At 45.7% G+C, this 21,643-nt stretch overlaps 1 protein-coding gene and 1 non-coding gene across 5 annotated transcripts in view; both read left to right on the forward strand.

Annotated features, from left to right (window-relative positions):
- The first annotated feature begins 5,219 nt into the window (after nucleotides 1–5,219).
- The window catches only part of SRCAP (Snf2 related CREBBP activator protein), a 32,914-nt gene continuing 16,490 nt past the window's right edge, over nucleotides 5,220–21,643 (forward strand). For 2 of the 4 annotated variants that reach the window (XM_059036168.2, XM_059036164.2), the window contains exons 1-19: nucleotides 5,701–5,883; nucleotides 7,022–7,095; nucleotides 7,667–7,929; nucleotides 9,119–9,370; nucleotides 10,677–10,862; nucleotides 11,100–11,240; nucleotides 12,584–12,806; nucleotides 12,922–13,199; nucleotides 13,838–13,931; nucleotides 14,070–14,159; nucleotides 14,652–14,840; nucleotides 14,930–15,258; nucleotides 15,713–15,890; nucleotides 16,781–16,917; nucleotides 17,144–17,313; nucleotides 17,421–17,613; nucleotides 19,347–19,483; nucleotides 19,572–19,758; nucleotides 21,289–21,458. In XM_059036168.2, coding sequence (XP_058892151.1) covers nucleotides 7,876–7,929; nucleotides 9,119–9,370; nucleotides 10,677–10,862; nucleotides 11,100–11,240; nucleotides 12,584–12,806; nucleotides 12,922–13,199; nucleotides 13,838–13,931; nucleotides 14,070–14,159; nucleotides 14,652–14,840; nucleotides 14,930–15,258; nucleotides 15,713–15,890; nucleotides 16,781–16,917; nucleotides 17,144–17,313; nucleotides 17,421–17,613; nucleotides 19,347–19,483; nucleotides 19,572–19,758; nucleotides 21,289–21,458 — 3,008 coding nt within the window. In that variant the 5' untranslated portion in view covers nucleotides 5,701–5,883; nucleotides 7,022–7,095; nucleotides 7,667–7,875. Of the gene's footprint in view, nucleotides 5,591–5,700; nucleotides 5,884–7,021; nucleotides 7,096–7,666; nucleotides 7,930–9,118; nucleotides 9,371–10,676; nucleotides 10,863–11,099; nucleotides 11,241–12,583; nucleotides 12,807–12,921; nucleotides 13,200–13,837; nucleotides 13,932–14,069; nucleotides 14,160–14,651; nucleotides 14,841–14,929; nucleotides 15,259–15,712; nucleotides 15,891–16,780; nucleotides 16,918–17,143; nucleotides 17,314–17,420; nucleotides 17,614–19,346; nucleotides 19,484–19,571; nucleotides 19,759–21,288; nucleotides 21,459–21,643 lie in introns of those variants that run through there. The other 2 variants (XM_067013561.1, XM_059036165.2) reach the window with 2 other exon arrangements.
- Nucleotides 13,617–13,747, forward strand: LOC131741893 (small nucleolar RNA SNORA30/SNORA37 family). The gene has a single exon (XR_009331248.1). It is a non-coding gene; the product is annotated as a small nucleolar RNA SNORA30/SNORA37 family (small nucleolar RNA).

The following is a 21,643-nucleotide window of genomic DNA, read 5'->3' on the forward strand; positions in this document are numbered from 1 at the left end:
CTACACTGACACGTTATCACCCGAAGTCCATAGGTTACATTATGGTTCACTCCTGGTGTGCATTTTATGGGTTTGGACAAATGTATAATGACATGTACCCGCCAGTAAGTATCATACAGAGTATTCTTTGCCCTAAAAATCCTGTGCTCCTATTCGTCCCATCTCCCCACCCCCAATCCCTGACAACCACTGATCTTTTTACTATCTCCATAGTGTTGCCTTTCCCAGAATGTCATATAGTTGGAATCATACAGTATGCAGCCTTGTTTTAAATTCATTTATTTATTGGCTGCATTGGGTCTTCGTTGCTGCGCGGGTTTTCTCTAGTTGCGGCGAGCGGGGGCTGCTCTTCATTGTGGTGCGCGGGCTTCTCATTGAGGTGGCTTTTCTTGTTGCGGAGCACGGGCTCTAGGTGCGTGCGCTCCAGTAGCTGTGGCGCGCAGGCTCAGTAGTTGTGACGCGCGGGCTTAGTTGCTCCGTGGCATGTGGGATCTTCCCCGACCAGGGCTCGAACCCGTGTCCCCTGAATTGGCAGGCGGATTCTTAACCACTGCACCACCAGGGAAGTCCCAGTATGCAGTCTTTTCAGATTTACTTTTTTCACTTAGTGTTTAAGATTCCACCATGTCTTTTCATAGCTTGATAGCTCACTTCTTTTTAGCGTTGAATAATATCCCATTGTCTGAATGTACCATAGCTTATTTAACCATTCACCCATTGAAGGACATTTTGGTTGCTTCTAAGTTCTGGCAGTTCTACATAAAACTGCTGTAGACATCCATGTGCAGGTTTTGTGTGGACATAAATTTTCAACTCCTTTGGGCATTTAAAGGGAGTGATTACCGGTTTGTACGGTAAGAGTATATTTACTTTTGTAAAAAAGCACCAAATTGTCTTCCACAGTGGCTGTACCATTTTGCATTCCCACCAGCAATGCATGAGAGTTCCCACTGCTCCACATTCTCATCAGCATTTGATGTTGTCAGTGTTCTGGATTTGGATCATTCTAATAGATGTGTAGTGGTATGTCATTTTTGTTTTAATTTGCATTTCCTTGATGATATATGATGTGGAGCATCTTTTCATATGCTTATTTGCTATCTGTGTATCTTTTTTTGGTGAGGTGTCTGTTAAGGTCTTTGACCCATTTTTTTTTTTTTAATCGGGTTGTTTTCTTATTTTTGAGTTTTAAGAGTTCTTTGTATATTTTGGGTAACAGTCCTTTATCAGATGGGTCTTTTGCAAATATTCTCCCTCTGTCTGTGGCTTATCTTCTCATTTCCTTGACACTGTCTTTCACAGGGCAGTTTTTCATTTCAGTGAAATCCGGTTTATCAATTATTTCTTTCATGGATCATACCTTTGTTGTTGCATCTGAAAAGCATCACTGGACTTCACTGGTGGCACAGTGGTTAAGAACCCGCCTGCCAACTCAGGGGACACAGTTCGAGCCCTGGTCCGGGAAGATCCCACATGCCATAGAGCAATTAAGCCCGTGGCGCCACAACTACTGAGCCTGTGCTCTAGAAGCCTGCAAGCCACACCTACTGAGCCCACGTGCCACAACTACTGAAGCCCATGCGCCTGGAGCCAGTGCTCTGCAACAAGAGAAGCCACCGCAAGGAGAAGCCTGTGAACTGCAACGAAGAGTAGCCCCTGCTCACTGCAACTAGAGAAAGCCTGCACACAGCAACGAAGACCCAACACAGCCAAAAATAAATAAATAAATTTATTTTTAAAAAGCCCGAGCACCGCAAAGAAGAGTAGGCCCCACTCACCACAACTAGAGAAAGCGTGTGCACAGCAACGAAGACCCAACGCAGCCAAAATAAAAAAAAAGTCATCATTGCCACATACAAGGTCATCTAGGTTTTCTGTGTTATCTTCTAGGGATTTTATAGTTTTGTGCTTTACATTTAAGTGTGTGATCCATTTTGAGTTAATTTTTGTGAAGGGTATAAGAACTGTGTCTAGATTAAATTTTTTGCATGTGGATGTCCAGTCGTTCCAGTGCCATTTGTTGAAATGACCACCTTTGTTCTATTGTATCGCCTTTGCTCCTTTGTCAAAGATCAGTAGACTATATTTATGTGGGTCTATTTCTGGACTCTATTCTGTTCCATTGATCTATTCTTTTGCCAATACCACGCTGTCTTGATTACTGCAGCTTTATAGTAAGGCTTGAAGTCTGGTAGTGTCAGTCTTCCAACTTGGTTCTCCTTCAATACTGTTTTGGCTATTCTGATCTTTTGCCTCTCCATACAAACTTTAGAATCAGCTTGTTGATATCCACAAAGTAACCTGCTGGGATTTTGATTGGATTGCACTGAATCTATAGATCAAGTTGGGAAGAACTGACATCTTGATAATATTGAGTCTTCATTATTCACTTTTCATTCAACCAAAGTTTCATTTGTCTAATGGAACAATCTCTTCTTCACAGGGCTGTTTGAAATGTTTTTCATACATTAATTATCTAGAGATACTGTGAACCTGTGACAATGTACCTACTCTCAAGGAGTTTATCTTTTAGTGGGAAGGGGGCAGACAATAAACAAACATACAAATAAATTAATAACTTCAGGTAAGGGTTGTGAAAAAGGCATGTGATAAAGAGCGACAGGCAGTGAAAGGGCTATTTAATGTCAGGGAACTTCTCTGAGGAGGCAACATTTGAACTAAGACCTTCATGAAAAGGGAGAGTTGGCCATGAGAAAAAATTTTATTTTTATTATTATTATTTTGGGGGATCTGAGTTCCCCGACCAGGGACTGAACCCAGGGTTACGCAGTGAAAGCGATGACTTTTAACCACTGGACCGCCAGGGAATTCCAAGAAAAATTTTTAGACGGAGGCAACAATGGAGATGAAGGCTCTGGAGGCAGAAGTGAATTGGATGGATGGTTTGGAGAAGAGCATGGTGGCGATAATATAGTGAACGAGGGGTAAATGAGGTTAAAAAAAATAGACAGGGATCACATCCTGTAGGGTTATTTTATTGAAAAAAATTAAGTATAAAATACATGTTGTGAGATACATAAAGTGTACAAATTTTACATGCACATTTCAGTGAATGTTTACATCTGTATACACCCATGGATGTGACCTTATCCAGATCAAGATATAGGAGTCAGCAAACTTTTTGTAAGGTGCCAGATAGAAAATAGTTTAGGCTTTGTGGGCTATGGTCTCTGCTGCAACTACTCAGCTCTGCTACTATAGTAAGAAAGCAGCCATAGCTGCTATGTAATGAAGAGGCATGGTCAGATTCCCATAAACCTTTAGTTGCTGACACTGAAATTTGAATTACTTGTAATTGTAACGTATCACAAAATTTTTTTTTTCCTCAACCATTTGAAAAAGTAAAAACCATTCTTAGCTTGCCAGCTGTACAAAAACAGGTGGTGGGCAGGACTTGCCCTTTGGGCCATAGTTTACCAACCTCTGATACATTTCTAGTATCCCCCTTGTGCATCTTTCCAGTTAAAACCTCTCTCCCCCAATGGTTATTGTTCTGATTTTTATCACCATCAATTAATTTTGTCTGCTCTTGAACTTTATATAATTGGAATCATATGCATTAACTCTCGTGTCTGGCTTCTTCAGCTCAACATAATGTCTGTCGTATGGGAATTTTAAACCATGATACATAATTTTCATTTAAGAGAACTAAGATGATCTTAAGTGTAAGAGCATCATGATCTGATTTATATGAAAAGGTCACTCTGGTTGCTGTGTGGAGAACGGAGTAAAGGGAAACAGGAGTGGAAGTGGGAGGCCCAGTCAGGAGTAATCCAAGCCAAGAGATGATGGTGGCTGGACCAGGGTTATAGTCAACGAAAATGGAAGACAGACTTTAGACTTGAGTTTGAGCTCACATATCCAATACCAGTTACTTCTGTTTCATAAGGTTTGATAATACTAGTAAATTTCCTGAATAATCTTTCTGAGACTGGCATAGTGAATTGTCAGGTATAAACCATGTCTTTACCCTCAAGGGGTTAACAACAGTTTGGGGCGTGGGGTGGACGGACCATGAATCCAGATACAATGCAATCAGTTCTTTATGAAGCCCAGGAGGCTATGGGAGCCAGAAGGGGTATTAAACCAGCCTAAGTAGTCAAGAGAGATCATCTGGGGGGTGTGGCCCTTGGGCTAAATTCTGAAGGAAAAATATTGAAAAAGGATAAAAAAGTATATGGGAAGGCCAAGAAATGTGAGATCTCTTGGGAGCTCAGTGTGGTTCTATGGAGTCTCAGAAATATGTAAGCTTGGCCTGGAAAGAAAGATTTTGAACTGGGCCTAAATGGATGGGCACTTACCCACTTTTCCAATCAAACAATACATCCTGGATGCTTCTGTGTGCCCTGAGGCTCCAGCATAGAACAGAGGTAGCAAACTGACACACTGTGGCTGAATCTGATGTATTTTGCCTCTTTGCTTTATTTACACTACCTTCCTGGTCCTCCTAGGTTTTTGAGTTTTCAACCCCTGGTCTTTGCTGTAACAAAAACAGGACTTCAAATCAACGACACAGAGAGAGAATCAACTCTTTGAGTAGAATGGGGAAGAGCTCAACTGAGCGGATGAAGAGGAGCTGAATAAGAGCTTTATCTGGGATTCGATACCTGGCTCCTAGGGTGGGCTTTAGGTGGTAAATTTTGTGAGTGTTTGTATCCTTGTGACTTTGACTGCTTGGTTATGAATCTTCGCTCTGGACTCTCACTGGTTAATCTATGAGCCTCAAATCATTTGTAAAATGGAGCACTGCTGGGATTAAAAGAGACAATCAGTGCACAAAGTGGCCTCAATAGAAAGTATCTGTTATTATTATTATTCTATTCCGGGGTGAGGGTATCATATTCTCAAAGGGGTTCTTAACCTAAAAAGTTGGCTAACAGATGGCATAAGTGCTTAGGAGTTACTGGGAATACCACCCTTGCGTAAAACGAAGCAGCTCTACGTAAGTGGACTGTCGTGGGAATCCAGAGGCCCAGGTTCCACTGCTAACCTGCTTAAAGTACCTGAGAAATTGCTTCAGCTTTCTGGGTGATCTATTAAAAAAAAAAGTGGGGTGGATCGATCCGAGCTGGCAGCCGCAAAGCAGCCCCAGCAGCAGGTTCCGTGGTGGAGGGTAAAAGCTTTCTGCCGCGGGGCAAGCGCCGAGCCTCCGGGCGGACTACAACTCCCAGACTGCCTTGCGCTTCGGACAGCGCCCTACGCTAGCACGCGAACCTCTCCGCTCCCCGAACCTCCAGTTACTGTCTCTCGCGAGACGACGGGCCGCGCCGGCGGTAGCGATAGTGAGCTGTGGTGGTGGCGGTGGTGTTGGTGGTGGCGGCCGAGACGGCGGCGGCCATTTTGGTGAGGCCTCGGAAGCGGCGGTGGCGGTTCGCTGCGAGTAGCGTCTCCCATTTTTCCCACCCACCGCCCGCATCTCTGTGCCGCGAGAAGAAGCAGTGGAAGCAAGGCGGTGGCAGTAACCGCGGGCCCCAGGGGAATTTAAAGGCCGCGAAGGCGGCGGCCAAGAGGGGGCCCTCCCCCCTCCTCGGCGGGAGGGGGGGTGGTGCGCACGCCCCCGAGGACGCAGGTAAGGAGAGGGAGACAAGATGGCGGACGCCCCACAGCTCCCCCTCCCCTTACGGGTGACTGCGCGCGCATCTTTCCGCCACCGCCTCCCCTCCCACCTTCCCGGGGTGCTGCGCGCGCACCTTCGGCCGGGGCCCCGGGGCCGGTACGCGAGGCTGTCGGCGCGCGCCCATAGAGACAGGCTGAGGGGGTCAGGCCGGCCGGCTCTGCGCCCGGGCGCGTCTCCTCTCCCCTCCCGCCCGTCTGCGCACGCGTGCCTGAGCGAGCGAGCGAGCCCTGAGAGGACGGACCCAGGTGCGCTCCTGCCCGCCTACCAACCCCAGTCCCCCCTAAGGGGCGCGCGGGAAGAGGAAGGGGGGCGTGGGACGAGTAGTCGGGGCCCGCGCCCACCATATCCAGTCAGGAGTCAGGACCTGGCGGCACGAGCCCTTCCTTATCTCAGCCTTTCGCGGTCTGGTGGTGGGGGCTCCCTGACGGGCAGGGATGAGAGGCTTCCTAGTCCTGCGACCCTTGGGTGCGTGGGTTTGGGTTCTGGCGGGAGCCCCCGGGCGGTGCGCGCAGCCGGCTCTCTCCGCCTCCAGGCGCGCACGCGCGGGCCCCTCCCCCAGTCGCGCACGTTGGGTGGGGTGGGAGTCTAGGAGGGGGCGGGACTATCTTAGGGCTAGTGGCAAGTTGGGGCAGAGGTCAGGGGTCACGCTGGGTCAGGCTGTGGGGACGGGTTGGGAGACGGTAATGAAGCTGGGGGTCGAGAGTTCAAGCTTGGATTCTGGTTAGCTCGATTCCAGTGACTGTTGTGGAAGGTGGAGTAAATCGAAGGCTGCACCGTGGTTAAAGAATTTCCTTAAACACTGGGGAAACACTTCCGGGCCTTGTGTGGGTTTACCCTATTTCCGGGGTATGGTTCTTTGCTGTTTGGGCTTCCTTACATCTGCTCCTCTGAGGTCTCCTGCTCTAGTTCTGGTGTTTGGGGAAGTGTCATATGGCGCAGGTATAGGAGTCGCAGGGCCTGCCCTGAGGAAGGGTGGATCCTCCTATGTTTAGCCTTCACTGGAAAGGAGAGCCGGCTGCCAGGCAGCCAGCACCTTTTGAGTTTCTGGATGTGACAGCTTTTTCGGCTTTGTTAGTTTGTCCTCCATTCAGAAGTTGGAGCCTTTTACCCTTAAGCTTTTTAAACTTGTTTGGGGGGCTTCACTTTCCTGCTTCTCCTCCCCAGCCAGAATCTCATGTTACTAGGGAATTCTGTTTTCACAAAACATGGTTGGTTTTTATTTTTCTGAAATGTGATTTTTTTTTTTTCACTACTGTAATCCTCTTCCGCCTTTGAACTGATTTGGGTATATGTAAAAGCCTCAAAAGTTGGTGTTAAGAAGGCTTTGATGGGTGTTGGTAAATGTGGATTAGTTCCTCACTGCTGTTTTCCTCCCTGTTTCAGGCGTGATTCCCCTCAGTACGGCGGCACCGTGGAAGTACAGACTTTCACAGGGGGTGTGGTCTCAGCTCACACAGGTGAGGGCTCAAATACCATTTCATGTGTTGATGCTAATGGGAAAGATGTTTGAGATAATGATTGTGGTGCAACAACAGATCTGGGACTATGGAGAGAGAAAGATCTGATCACCCTGACTCTACCAAGGAGAGTAGCATGTTCTCTTGGTTTTGGCATCAGACTGTCTAGGTTTGTCCTCCTCCTCCTACTTCCTTGCTGTGACCTTATGCAAGTCTTTTGGTCTCTTTGTATTCTGATTTCCTAACTTATAAAATAGAGGAAATATTAGAATGTAAGCTACGATGATGTCAGCGGTCTTTTCTGCATAGCTCTGTTTTTGGTATATAGAAGGAGCTAAATAAGCATTTATCATAGCATGAAAAGTATCTGGTTTATAAGGTAGATGTGAGGATTATAGAACACATCAAGTAAGTACTCAGTAAAGTATTTGACACATAATAGATGCTCAAGAAACGTAAGCTATAATCACTGCGTTTGGTTATCTTTATTTGTTAGTGTTATCCCTGTTTTTTTTAAGAAGATTCTTTAATCTTTGTAAATCCCATTTCTACTCTTTTTACCCTACTTTAGGTGCTCCAGAGGCCGGTGAACCTGAGTGGAGGCTGGGACGCCCTAGTGGGCCCCGGGCCCTGGAAGGCGGGTCCCGGTGGCCGGTGGCCCAGAATGAGGCCAGCTCCCAGCATGCCCTGCAGCCGGACGCCAGCCCCTCGGCCAGCAGCAGTGGTGACAACGACCCAGTCGTTCTTCAGGCATCCAAAGAGGAGCCTGGGAGTGGGACCATGCAGAGCAGCCCCTCCCCTGCTCACCCTCAGCTCCCAATCTTGCAAACACAGGTTTGAAAGTGGGGAGGGTTCCTTCTCTGCTTCTGCTTTGTGGGCTGCTGGCTTTGAGGCAGAAGAAATGTGGCATGTCTTAGCCGTGTTTCCATGATCCTAGCTAACTGGGTAGCTGAATTTGGAGAATCTTTGATGCTCAGGTGGGCTGTCAAGCCTGTTGGATACTCATATTCTACTTGACATTAGTGTAATGTTGATCTCTAAGAGCATGGAAATTCCTCATTACCTGAAAAAAGTTGAATTAAGCCAGGTTGGAAATGGGGTTTGTGACAAAGTGCTTTTAAGACTGCATACTTTGAGAATAGCTTGGTGTCTTTTGGAACTGGAACGAGGTAAGCCTTATGGATGGTGTGTAGTATTCATTCTTTTCTCATACTGAGGGAGTGCTGGAGGTAGGAGAAGAAAATCGTGACTTTTAAAAAACTGGACAGACCTAGGTTTCCTGTACAGTAGGCTTTTGATGGTTATGAGTTTGATATTATTTTTCTGAGCAGCTGGGAAATTATGCGACATAATGTCTTTCTTCATTTAGTTGAGGTAGGAATTTGAGTGGCACACTGTGAGGCTTGTGTGCCAGAGTGAATTTCATGAGTTCCCTCACTATCCACATTTAAGTAGGACTTTGTTCTCTACTTATTGCTTATGCGGTACCTTGTAATAGGTGGATGTTTGGGAACAGTGACCAATCCTCCCTTTCCCCCCCTACCTCTCCAGTAAAGGAAACTACCGAGACTGGTGATGAACATAAAGAGGTTTAGGTGATCTTGGACTTTTTGATGCTTTTTGAATTTGGCGGTAGCTCAGATTTATTCGCATGGGTGAATCTGCCATACTTGCTGTGAAAAGGAGGGAAAAATAGGGAGTTGTTTATGTGAGTGAAATCATTGAGGTTCTGAAAAGATCATTAAAATTTGGAGTCATGTACTATAGTAGTAGTCTTTAATTTGGGAATTGTGTAAATGTCAGGCTCTAATTCCTCTTGCATGCCAAGTGTTTACTGGAAACTTGGCTTTGCCATCTTGAGTACCTTATTAAAACTTTATCCCAAATGTTGTGTTTATAAAAATGAGGTTGATACCTTACTCCAGAGCTTTTTCTTGTGGAGATAGAATGAAGTAATATACTTTAAACCCATGGTAGAGTGCTCTTAAGCATTCATCTTATCTATCATTTCTCTCTTTTCTAGATGGTGTCGGACGGCATGACAGGCAGCAATCCTGTGTCCCCTGCCTCATCCAGTTCCCCAGCCTCTAGTGGGGCAGGTGGCATCTCCCCCCAGCATATAGCTCAAGATTCCTCTTTGGATGGACCTCCAGGGCCCCCAGATGGTGCCACAGTGCCCCTGGAGGGGCTCAGCTTACCCCAGGCCACTGACCTGGCTAACAAGGGCCCAAAGTGGGAGAAGAGCCATGCTGAGATTGCAGAGCAGGCCAAGCATGTACGTATTGGGAAGGCCCATGAGGCTTCTTGGGAGTCTTCTTCCCTGAACTCCTATGTCCCATGGGTATTTTACATTTCTTCCCTTATCTTTGATTTACAATACAGGCTCTGCTTTGATCTTGAGCAAGTTGCTTGAACTCTGAGCCTCATTTTCTTTTTTTTTTTAAATAGGGATGGTGTAGTAGTGAATAGGCTGTTAAAAGGTTTAAGTTAAAGGAGAAAATAGACACAAAAGTGCTTTGTAAGCTATAAGCCTCCGAAGATTTACTGGTTTCTGCTTCACCTTTTTCTCCTGTAGTCTCTGTTAAACTTGCCAGAGGTAAATGTTGTCTCTGGGCCAGCAACATCAGCATTACCTAGGAACTTATTAGAAATGCAAATTCTTTGTACCCTTCTTCTACCTACCCATTTAAAACTCTAGGCATGGGGTCCACCACTGTCTTAAAAAGCACTACAGATGAATCTGGATGCATGCTCGAACTTGGTCTAATATCCATGTCTTTCTTGGTGTTTCCTTGGTGACCATCAGGCCATTTAGTTCCTTGTCTCATCTGTGGCTGTTAGTTCCTTTCATTTAGTTTTTGTCAGGAGAGGACAAAAATAATGAGGGCAGTTGTCCTGAGTTTATAAGTCACCTCTGTTAAATAAAAATTTCAGGCGCTTTCATTTTTCTTTTTATGAGATATAATCGGTGTAGAAACAGTGTTATCTATTTGTAATACTAACCACTGTTAATCTTTTTGTGTATAACTGTTCAGTATTTTCCACAAAAAAGTACATTTTTATAAAAATAATATTTTTTAAAAACAAACAGGATTATGTAAATTGGATTTTATAGCATATTTCTAAGTACTAACATACTCTTGCGTAAGTAGAATTCTGCGTAAGTGAAGGTCCCTTCACTGTATCTAGAGTCAGTAAGGAAGCATGCTTTCCTTGTTCTCTGGGAAGCTTCCCTTGGATATGTTTTCCTAAGTTTTGCCTATATTCATAAGGTATGGAGTGTGAAAAAATGGAAAAAACATGAAATCTGGTGTGTGGAGTCAGATCTATTTTTAATTCCCAGTACTTATCACCTCCTATCTGTGTAATCTCAAGTAAATTACTCAATCTCCCTGATCTTTTTTTTGCTCACCTGAAGAGCATATAATATCAATTCGTAGGATTGGTATGTGGGCTCAAGACAAGCATATAACACTCAGTCCAGTCAGTGCCTGTATGTAGTCAGAGCTCAGGGATTCAGCCATGGTCATGAGGTGAAGTATATGCCAAGTAACTTGATTGACCTAGCTCTTCCTCATTAGGAGGCTGAGATTGAGACTCGGATTGCTGAGCTGCGGAAGGAGGGTTTCTGGTCACTGAAGAGACTGCCTAAAGTGCCCGAGCCTCCCCGCCCCAAGGGCCACTGGGACTATCTATGTGAGGAGATGCAGTGGCTCTCTGCCGACTTTGCTCAGGAGCGCCGTTGGAAACGGGGTGTCGCCCGTAAGGTATGTCCTCAACTGGACCTACTACCTTCCATTTTGTTTTCAGGTTTGCTTTTTCTTGACGGGTAGGTTGGTTGGAAGGGAACCAAACATAATGGTGTACAGTGCTTGTAAATGCTTCTAGTCTCAAGAGGCCAGCTCTGACTTCCCAGGTTTCTTGGCTTTTACTTTTCTCTTTCCCCTTGACTTGGGGATGGGCCAAGGGTCTGGCCTTGGAGTGTTTTCACCTCATTCCCACAGGTGGTGCGAATGGTGATCCGGCACCACGAGGAGCAGCGGCAGAAAGAGGAACGGGCCCGGAGGGAGGAGCAGGCCAAGCTGCGCCGAATCGCCTCCACCATGGCCAAGGATGTTAGGCAGTTTTGGAGCAATGTGGAGAAGGTAGGCAGCAGAGATTGGGAAAGGGAAATGCCTTGGGGTTGACTGGTGGGTAGCATGAATGCTCAAAACTTCTCCTCGAGAGAGTGGATAATTATTTTATGCAACTCTGATGACATTTCTGTTGTGTGCTGAACCTTTCAAGCATTGAGTTCTACGAGGAAGAGAGAAGTACAGTGGAAAAATATGGGCCCTGCATTTGGAGATTGCTAATAGGACTTCTTGACTCTCCTTGGCCATCTGTCTTTTATTTATTTTTTATTTTTTGGGGGGTACGCGGGCCTCTCACTGTTGTGGCCTCTCCCATTGCGGAGCACAGGCTCCGGACGCGCAGGCTCAGCGGCCATGGCTCACGGGCTCAGCCGCTCCACAGCATGTGGGATCTTCCCGGACCGGGGCACGAACCCGCGTCCCCTGCATCGGCAGGCGGATTCTCAACCACTGCGCCACCAGGGAAGCCCTGGCCATCTGTCTTTTGCAGCCCATTCAGCATGCTTTTTCATGTGTGTGACATTTACCTGCTTAACCATCAGAGTTCTCGTTAACTGAATTGTTCTCATTTATCAAGTTGTAATTGTTTCTTTTTTAAAAAAATGTTATTTTATTTTCTTTTATCTTTTTGGGCTGTGTCAGGGTCTTCGTTGTGGTGCATAGGCTACTTTCTAGTTGTGGTGTGTGGGCTTCTCTCTACTTGTGACGTGTGGGTTTTCTCTCTCTGGTTGTGGCGCCCGGGCTCCAGGGCACATGGGCTCTGTAGTTTGCAGCAAGTGGGCTCTCTCATTGAGGCGTGCGAGCTCAGTAGTCATGGTACGTGGACTTAGTTGAGCCATGGCATGTGAGATCTTAGTTCCCCGACCAGGGATTGAACCCATCTCCTCTGCATTGTAAGAGGGATTCTTTACCACTGGACCACCAGGGAAGTCTCTGTAATTGTTTCTTAAGTATTACCTGGATTCTGTCTATATTTTCATTCTTGTATTCTGCCAGTTCCTTTTCTTCTTTCCACTTCAAACATTCTTTTGTATGTCCGTGGCCATTTACACATGCTTTTTCTGCTGCAGGGGATGCTTTTTCCTCATCTTCACTTAGGGAACACCTACTTAATCTTTAAGATTCAGCTCCAGATACATTTGTAAGTCTTTCCCCACTGCCTGAGACTAAGCTGGCTCTTCTCTATCCTGTGCTTCCTTTCTGCTTTCCTCAGAAGCACCCTTAAGGTCATTTAGCTCTTCCCTCCTGAAAAGCCAGCCCAGGGCCTAGCATAGAGGAGGCTTCCCTAAATGTTGAGTAAGAATACATGAGTAAAAGATTGTCTTGGTGATTCCTCCATTTCATGCTTGTGTCAGGTGGTGCAATTCAAACAACAGTCCCGGCTTGAGGAAAAGCGGAAAAAAGCCCTGGACCTGCACCTGGACTTCATCGTGGGGCAAACTGAAAAGTACTCAGACCTTCTGTCTCAGAGCCTCAACCAGCCATTAACCTCCAGCAAAGCTGGTTCCTCCCCTTGCCTTGGCTCTTCCTCGGCTGCCTCTAGTCCTCCACCCCCAGTTTCCCGGATGGATGATGAAGGTGTGTGTCCTCTTTAGCTCTGTTACTCTTCCTCATGTACCCTTTCCAGAGCTGAAAACCCACCCTGTGGCTTGCAGGGCCCCGTGGACTTTGTGACCTTGTTCTCCTGCTATAGATGGGGACTTCCAACCCCAAGAGGAGGAGGAAGAAGATGATGAGGAGACGATTGAGGTTGAAGAACAACAGGAAGGCAATGATGCAGAGACCCAGAGGCGTGAGATTGAGCTACTTCGACGTGAGGGAGAACTGCCACTGGAAGAGCTGCTCCGTTCCCTCCCCCCTCAGCTGCTAGGAGGGCCTTCCAGCCCCTCAAGAACCCCCTCATCTCGTGATAGTGACACCCGAGATGGGCCTGAAGAAGGTGGTGAAGAAGAGTCCTCTCAGATGTTGAAGGTATGGGCAGAAGGGGATATAGAAGGTGGGTTCAGAGTGGGAGCAGAGGGAGAGCCTTAAGGACTGAGTTCTTCCAGTCTATAAGGTTGGTTGTGATTTTTAGGAGTCCTCCCTGGTCTGAGCACTTGGGCTCTCATTTGAGGTTGGATAGGAAAGAACCTGGGTTTGGGGCAGTCTGAAATGGGCAGATTTCTGATGCGTGGAAGAGTGTACTGTACTCTTAGAATTGCTGTGTGAGCTTGAAAAAAAACCTTACTTTGGGCCTTGTCGCTTCTGTGAAATGGCCCTAATACTCACTTGCTGGTTTGTAGGTTTGGAGCTGAGATGGTAACCTTGAAGTCTCTTCTGGACCTAAGCTTTCTGTTTTTCCATGTGTCCGAGTGCATGGTGTTGGTGTTGGGGTCCTGTGTTTCTCTTCTAGCACTTTCACAGGTCCTCCCCCGGGCAGTGGGGCCAGGATTTGGTAGCTGGTACTGAAATTGAAAACCCTTGATTGTATCCTTGCCCTGGGACTGTGTCAGTGGCAACTGTCACTCAGTGGGACAGAGAGACTATTCTGTGACATCTTATTCAACGTTGTGTCTTTCTCTTGCTGCTCTAACCATAGGCCTTCTCCTTTTTCATCCTCTGCCAAACAGGTAAAGCCCCCACCCTCCTCTGTCACACAGCGCAACAAACAGCCTTGGCATCCAGATGAGGATGATGAAGAGTTTGCTGCCAATGAAGATGAAGGTCAGGCCTGTTCTCAGTCCTGTTGCCTCTTACCCCTTGAATTGTCTGGACCTTATATTTCAGGCTTTCTCACCTCTTCCACTTGGACTGTGTTCTGAGCCTCTGTCCCCATTGATCTTGGTTCATTCTCTTTCCTAGCGGAGGATGAAGAGGATACCATAGCAGCTGAGGAGCAGTTGGAAGGGGAGGTGGATCATGCCATGGAGCTGAGCGAGTTGGCTCGAGAAGGTGACACCAGACATTTTATTGAGTATCCACTTGGTGTCTCTGTGCAGAATGCCAGAGATAAAGAAATGAATAAGACACTTTTATCACTCCTGGAGATACTCCAAATCTAATGACAGAGACAGATTTATAGGTGGTTATAAGTAGAAAATCATGATTGGTTATGATGGAAGTTTGAACAAAGTGATGTGAGAGCTGAGTGGAGGGAAGAACTATTGGAAGAGGATAGTGGCCATGTTTGATCTGAACCTTAAAGGGGAGGTTCCTCAGATTGATACCATCCTTCCCAATGGAAGGCAGTGCCATCCACAGTTCTAGCCCATGTTATGGGGCTTGACTGAAAATAGCTGCTGCTGAAAGTAAACTCTTTTGCCTCCCCTCAGACCTGGGCCTAGCAGTGTCTGTAGAAGCTGAGGTAAAATGGACTGGCACCACTCAGACCTCCCCTTCTTCCCCATGAAGCACGTAAAGGCTTATCCTTCACTTCTCTTCCAGGTGAGCTGTCTGTGGAGGAGCTACTGCAGCAGTATGCAGGAGCCTATGCCTCTGATGCCTCTGCCCCAGGTTCTGGGAGTAGTGAAGAGGAAGATGAAGATGAAGTTGAGGCTAACAGCTCTGACTGTGAACCAGAGGGGGGCACAGAAGCTGAAGAGGCTACTCAAGAGGATAGTAGCAGTCAGTCAGGTGAATGTGTGGTCGTGAAGCAAGAGCTGGGGAGGGCGAGACTGGAGGAGTAGGTATGGTGAACACTAAGCCTTGATCTTGTGCTTTAGACTCTGCTGAGGAACAGAGCGAGGATGAGGAAGATGAGCATTCAGAAGAGGAAGAAACAAGCGGGAGTTCGGAATCGGAGGAATCTGAGTCTGAGGAATCTGAGGAGTCCCAATCACAGAGCCAAGCAGATGAGGAAGAGGAGGAAGATGATGACTTTGGGGTGGAGTACTTGCTTGCCAGGGACGAAGAGCAGAGTGAGGCAGATGGGGGCAGTGGACCTCCCACCCCAGGGCCCACCACCACTCTAGGCCCTAAGAAGGAAATTACTGACATCGCTGCAGCAGCTGAAAGTCTCCAGCCCAAGGGTTACACCTTGGCCACTACCCAGGTATTTTCAGGCCCAAGCTTCTGCTTTCTCATATCTTTTTTTTTTTTTAAATAAATAAATTTATTTATTTTTGGCTGCCTAGGGTCTTCATTGCTGCATGCAGGCTTTCTCTTGTTGCGGCGAGTGGGGGCTACTCTTCGCTGTGGTGTGCAGGCTTCTCATTGTGGTGGCTTCTCTTGTTGTGGAGCATGGGCTCTAGGCATGTGGGCTTCAGTAGTTGTGGCTGGCGGGCTCTAGAGTGCAGGCTCAGTAGTTGTGGCACACGGGTTTCGTTGCTCCTCGGCATGTGGGACCTTCCCGGACCAGGGGTCGAACCTGTGTCCCCTACATTGGCAGGCGGATTCTTAACCACTGTGCCACCAGGGAAGCCCCTGCTTTCTCATATCTTGACTCTCCTATTCATCAGTGACAGATTCCGCAATTCCATTGTGTTACCTCTCTTCCTACCTACTAGGTGAAGACACCCATCCCCCTGCTCCTACGGGGCCAGCTCCGGGAGTACCAACACATTGGGCTGGACTGGCTGGTTACTATGTATGAGAAGAAGCTTAATGGCATTCTTGCTGATGAGATGGGGCTAGGCAAGACGATCCAGACCATTTCCCTGCTTGCCCACTTGGCCTGTGAGAAAGGTAACTAGGGCCGGGCCCTTCTTCTTGGGTCTCCCTTGGCCAATTTCCTGGGAAGCTTATTTAATGACTTCAGCTGTAGCATGGTGAAAGTCTCTTGCTGCTAAGTAGCTTCATTGACTCTGGTCAGTAACTGTATAGAGAGGTCATTGTAGGCACTAGGATTCCCCCCCTCCCCCCCAAATTTTGACTTAGTTGATTTACAATTTTCGGTTAGTTTCAGGGGGTACAGCAAAGTGATTTGGTTATACGTATGTATGTATATGTTCTTTTTCAGATTCTTTTCCTTTTAGGTTATTGTAAGATATTGAATATAATTCCCTGTGCTATGTAGCAAATTCTTTATCTGTTTTACATGTAGTAGTGTGTATCTGTCAATGTCATACTCCTAATTTATCTCTTCTTCCCTCTGCCTTTGGGTAACCATAATTTTGTTTTCTGTGTCTGTAGGTCTGTTTCTGTTTTGTAAATAAGTTCATTTGTATTATGGTGCTAGGATTCTTAGGAAGGGCCATTAGGACAGAATTGTCAGGGTTTTATACCTGAGTTCCAGAACCCCAAAGTTTGTATTTCCTTACCGTCTCTCATCTTTTTTAAAATTCCTCTGCCCCAGCTCTCTCCGAATCTTCCTTTATTTTTTAAAACTGAGGTATAATTAACATTTAACACTATATTTCAGACGTACAACAAAATGATTTGGTATGTGTATACAGTGCAGAACGATCATCGTAGTAAGATTAGTTAACGTCTATCGTCATACATAGTTACAAAACATTTTGTTTTTTCCTGTGATGAAAACTTTTAAGATTTACTCTTAGCAATTTCACATGTGCAATACCATATTATTAACTGTGGTCACTGTGTTGTACATTTCTCATTCTTTTGCTAAACAGGTAACTGGGGTCCCCATTTGATCATTGTCCCCACCAGCGTGATGTTGAACTGGGAGATGGAGCTGAAACGTTGGTGCCCCAGCTTTAAAATCCTTACTTACTATGGAGCCCAGAAAGAGAGGAAGCTCAAGCGGCAGGTTTGCTTCCCCATGTGATTGCTCCCTTCCCCTATTGATGTTTCCTATACTTTTAGGCCCTTTCCTCAAATGAGTTCCTTTCCCTTCCCTTTCTGTTACCCCATTCTGCTCCTGGGACTTTACTCCTTTCTCCCAACCTGATTGCTGTCCCTTGAAGATCTTAGGATGTCTTCTTTTTGCTCGCTCTTTTCACCCCACTTTCTGCTCCTTTCTCCTGATACTGCAGGGCTGGACCAAGCCTAATGCCTTCCATGTGTGTATCACATCTTACAAGCTGGTGCTGCAGGACCACCAGGCCTTCCGCCGCAAGAACTGGCGCTATCTCATTCTGGATGAGGCTCAGAACATCAAGAACTTCAAGTCTCAGCGCTGGCAGTCATTGCTCAACTTCAACAGGTGGAGATGGAGATGTCTGAGATTCATCGGAGGGTTGACTTGGCCTGACGGGTGGGATGCTTGGACAGTTGGGACTTTGCTGACCATCCTCCCCTGTCTCTTTGCAGCCAGAGACGCCTGCTCCTGACAGGAACACCCTTGCAGAACAGCCTCATGGAACTGTGGTCCTTGATGCACTTTTTGATGCCCCATGTCTTCCAGTCTCATCGCGAGTTCAAAGAATGGTTCTCTAATCCCCTAACTGGCATGATTGAGGGCAGCCAAGAGTACAATGAAGGTCTAGTCAAACGCCTTCACAAGGTAGGGCCTGTACCAGTTTGTCAGGGGCATTGGGAATGGCAGGGAACTAAGGGCAATACCCAGAAAACCCTTAGGAAGAGGGAAGTCAGTGCTAGGCTGAATTTACCCAGTTGTCAAGCTGCAGTGTTGCAGTGACTATCTCATTGCCAGATTGAGTGACCTCATCTTAGTCATCATTCTGCTTCTTTTCTTTAATGGTAGCATTTCTGTTTTTATTCCTTGAGTAGAATGATAATGCTGATAAGTTCCTGGCTTGGGTTTCTCTTTACCTGACTTTCCACAACTACATATTTTTGTTGTGTTCTCTTCTTCTTTTCTTCTTTTATTTAAAATTTTTTTTTATTTTTGGTCTTCTCTGGCTTCTCTTCCTTTGTCCAGTGTCCAGCTTTAACATCTCTCAGCATTCTGATCTTTACTTTTTTTTTGTCACCCAGTTTACTTATCTCATTGGCATACTGATTTATATAATTCCTTGACTCTCTAGACTACTCAACCTGTATTTAAATTTCTGATAATGTCTTTAATTGAAAGTTCCTCTTTTTAAAAAATTTTACTTTTTTATTTTTGTTATCTGCCCCCAACCCCTTTGATCCCTATCTGATCGACATTTTTATACAGAAAACAATAAAAATTTCCCTCTCAGCTTGGTGCCTTCAGCCTGACATTTTTGGAATGCAAGGGGCACTTACCTCTCTCTTTAGCCCCTGGGGCTCAGCCCTGCCTTGGCAGCTGTCGCCTACACTGCCAGACAGTTCCTCTTGAACTCACTCTGTTATAAGCCAAACATCTCAAGCCCTATAGCCTATTATTCTCCATTTTGGTTAATCACCATTATTTTGGTAAATCAAACTATCAGTAGAAACCAAGAAGTCTTCCTTACTTTTTTTTTTTTTTTTTTTTTTGGCGGTACGCGGGCCTCTCACTGTTGTGGCCTCTCCCGTTGCGGAGCACAAGCTCCGGACATGCAGGCTCAGCTGCCATGGCTCATGGGCCTAGCTGCTCCACGGCATGTGGGATCTTCCCAGACCGGGGCACGAACCCGTGTCCCCTGCATCGGCAGGCGACTCTAAACCACTGCGCCACCAGGGAAGCTCTATACTTCCTCCTTTTTAAAATTTTAAAATATTTTTAATATTATTTGTTCCTATTTTATTGTATAAGTTTAAGGTGTACAAGATAATGATTTGACTTATATACATCATGAAATGATTACCACACTAGATTTAGTGAAACTATACCTCTTTATTTTCTCTTTTTTCACTTCTTCCATGTCAACTTGATGACTGTGTCACATCAGATTGTATCTTCTGAGATCTCTGATTTGCCTTTGGTTTTCTATGCTGCTGTCAGTGCCACAGATTTGTTCTCAGCTTCTTAGCTGGATTTACTTTCACAATCTTGTAAATTTACAGTTACTCCTTGGAACTGTAGTTTGACTCATCCCTTCTGCTTAGTTAGTTGCTCTGTCCTCAGTGCGTTCTTTATCACTTCTTGTGTTGTGGTATTATCTTTATGTTCGTCTCTTTCATTATAGTAAATTCCTTGAGACGAGGGCTTGCATCTGATTCACCTTGGTGTGATTGGTTCCCGGCATGCTGCATGGCTCTATGAGTGTCTACTGATGGGCTAAGCCAGTGCTCTGCTGGTCATCAGGCCAAGACCCAGGTAGAGGGTCTAGGCTGGGGCATAGTGCCCGCTGTTCTTCTGTCAGCCTCCTGCTTATTTGCTTTTAGGTTTTGCGGCCTTTTTTGCTGCGCCGAGTTAAGGTGGATGTTGAGAAGCAGATGCCCAAAAAATATGAGCATGTTATCCGCTGCCGGCTCTCCAAGCGCCAGCGCTGTCTCTATGATGACTTCATGGCACAGACCACGTAAGGGAGGACTGAGGGTGGGCCTGGGACCCTACAGTGGAGCGGAGGTGACTATCAAGATGTCCCATTTATTTCTCCTTTCTTCCAGAACTAAGGAGACACTAGCCACGGGCCATTTCATGAGCGTCATCAACATTTTGATGCAGCTGCGAAAAGTCTGCAATCATCCAAACCTGTTTGACCCTCGACCCGTTACCTCCCCCTTCATCACTCCAGGCATCTGTTTCAGCACCGCCTCTCTGGTGCTAAGGGCCACTGATGTCCACCCTCTGCAGGTAAGCAGTTGCCTCCAAGATTATTGGCCCTACCCAACCCTGCACCTCTTTTCATTAAGCTGGAGTCTGACCTTTTGCATCCTTACTTCCCCTGTCACCTCAGCACTATTCCAGTTTCATCGTTTTCTAACTGTGTCACTTTGGGCAAGCTAATTATTAACCTTTAACCCTAAATTTGCTTGCCCTTCAAAACTGGGGTTATAAGGCCTCTTCTGCAGTATGTTTGTGAGAATTGTGTTAATATTTTTAGAGTTGTCTGGCATATTAATAATGCTTAAATATTTTAAGCATTTCTAAGCATATGGTACAGTGGCACTAAGAACATTCACATAGTTGTACAGCCATCACTATCATCCATCTTCAGAAATTTTTTCATCTTTCTAAACCGAAACTCCATACCCATTAAATAATAACTCCCCATTTTCCCTCTATTCCCAGCACCTGGCAGCCACCATTCTACTTTCTGTCTCTATAAACTTAATATTTTAGTTACTTCATGTATGTGTGATCATATAGTATTTGTCCTTTTGTGACTGGCATATTTACTTAGTAGAATGTCTTCAAGCATGTGTCAGGATTTCCTTAGGTTGGGTAATATTCTATTGTACATGTATTTGTGTATGTGTATACATGTATGTGTCTATGTATGTGAGTATGCACATGTATACATTTACATACATAGAGACAAATACCACGTTTTGTTTATCTGTTCATCAGTGGACACTGCATTTGTTTCCACCTTTTGGCTACTGTGAATAATGCTGCTGTGAGCGTAGGTGTACAAATATGTGTTTAAGTCCTTACTTTCAATTCTTCTGGGTATATATACCCAGAAATGGAATTGTTGGATCATATGATTATTTTATTTTTAATTTTTTGAGGAACTGCTATACTGTTTTCCATAGCAGCTGCACTATTTTACATTCCTACCATCATTTTGCAAAGGTTCTGAGTTCTCCACATCATTGCCAAACCTGTTTTCTGTTTTTTTGATAACGGCTGTCTCAGTAGGTGAGGTGATATCTCATTGTGACTTTGATTTTGATTTCCCTAATGATTAGTGATGTTGAACATCTTTTCATGTGCTTATTATATATTTTCTCTGGAGAAATGTCTGTGCAAGAACTTTGCCAATTTTTTTTTTTTTTTTTGGCCACGCCGTGGGGCCTGTGGGTTCTTAGTTCCCTGAGCAGGGCTCAAACCTGGGCCCTCAGCAGTGAAAGTGCAGACTCCTAACCACTGGACCTCCAGGAAATTCCTGCCAGTTTTTAAATTGGATTGTTTGGTTTTTCTGTTGAGTTGTAAGACTTTGTGTGTTCTGGATGTTAGCCTCTTACCAGATACATGATTTGCAAATAATTTTGGTCCTAGTCTATGGGTTGCCTTTTCACTTTATTAATAGTGTCTTTTGGTGCAGTCTAATTTATCAGTTTTTTTCTTTTGTTGTCTGTGCTTTTGGTGTGATATCCAAGAAATCATTGCCAAATTGGCTCTTTTGACACTATGCTCTTGTGTTCCTTCTTATGTCAGCGGATAGACATGGGTCGATTTGATCTCATTGGCCTGGAGGGTCGTGTCTCTAGATATGAGGCTGACACATTTCTACCCCAGCACCGCCTTTCCCGCCGGGTTCTGCTAGAGGTGGCTACTGCTCCTGACCCCCCACCCCGGCCCAAGCCAGTCAAGATGAAGGTCAACAGGTACCAGGGCCGAGGAATAAGGAAGTGGGTTCCTAGAAAAAAGTGGCTGCAGCTGGCTGGGGGGAATTGGGGTGGAAAGGAAAGAGCTGGAGGCTAGGCTGGAATGTTCATATGGATGGATGAAAAATACTTGGAGGGATCAGGGGATAGAATAACCAGAAGATGGTTTTGGGAGAGGCCCTTGT

This window comes from Kogia breviceps, chromosome 14 (genome assembly GCF_026419965.1).
Source record: "Kogia breviceps isolate mKogBre1 chromosome 14, mKogBre1 haplotype 1, whole genome shotgun sequence".
In the NCBI taxonomy this organism is placed as follows: Eukaryota; Metazoa; Chordata; class Mammalia; order Artiodactyla; family Physeteridae; genus Kogia; species Kogia breviceps.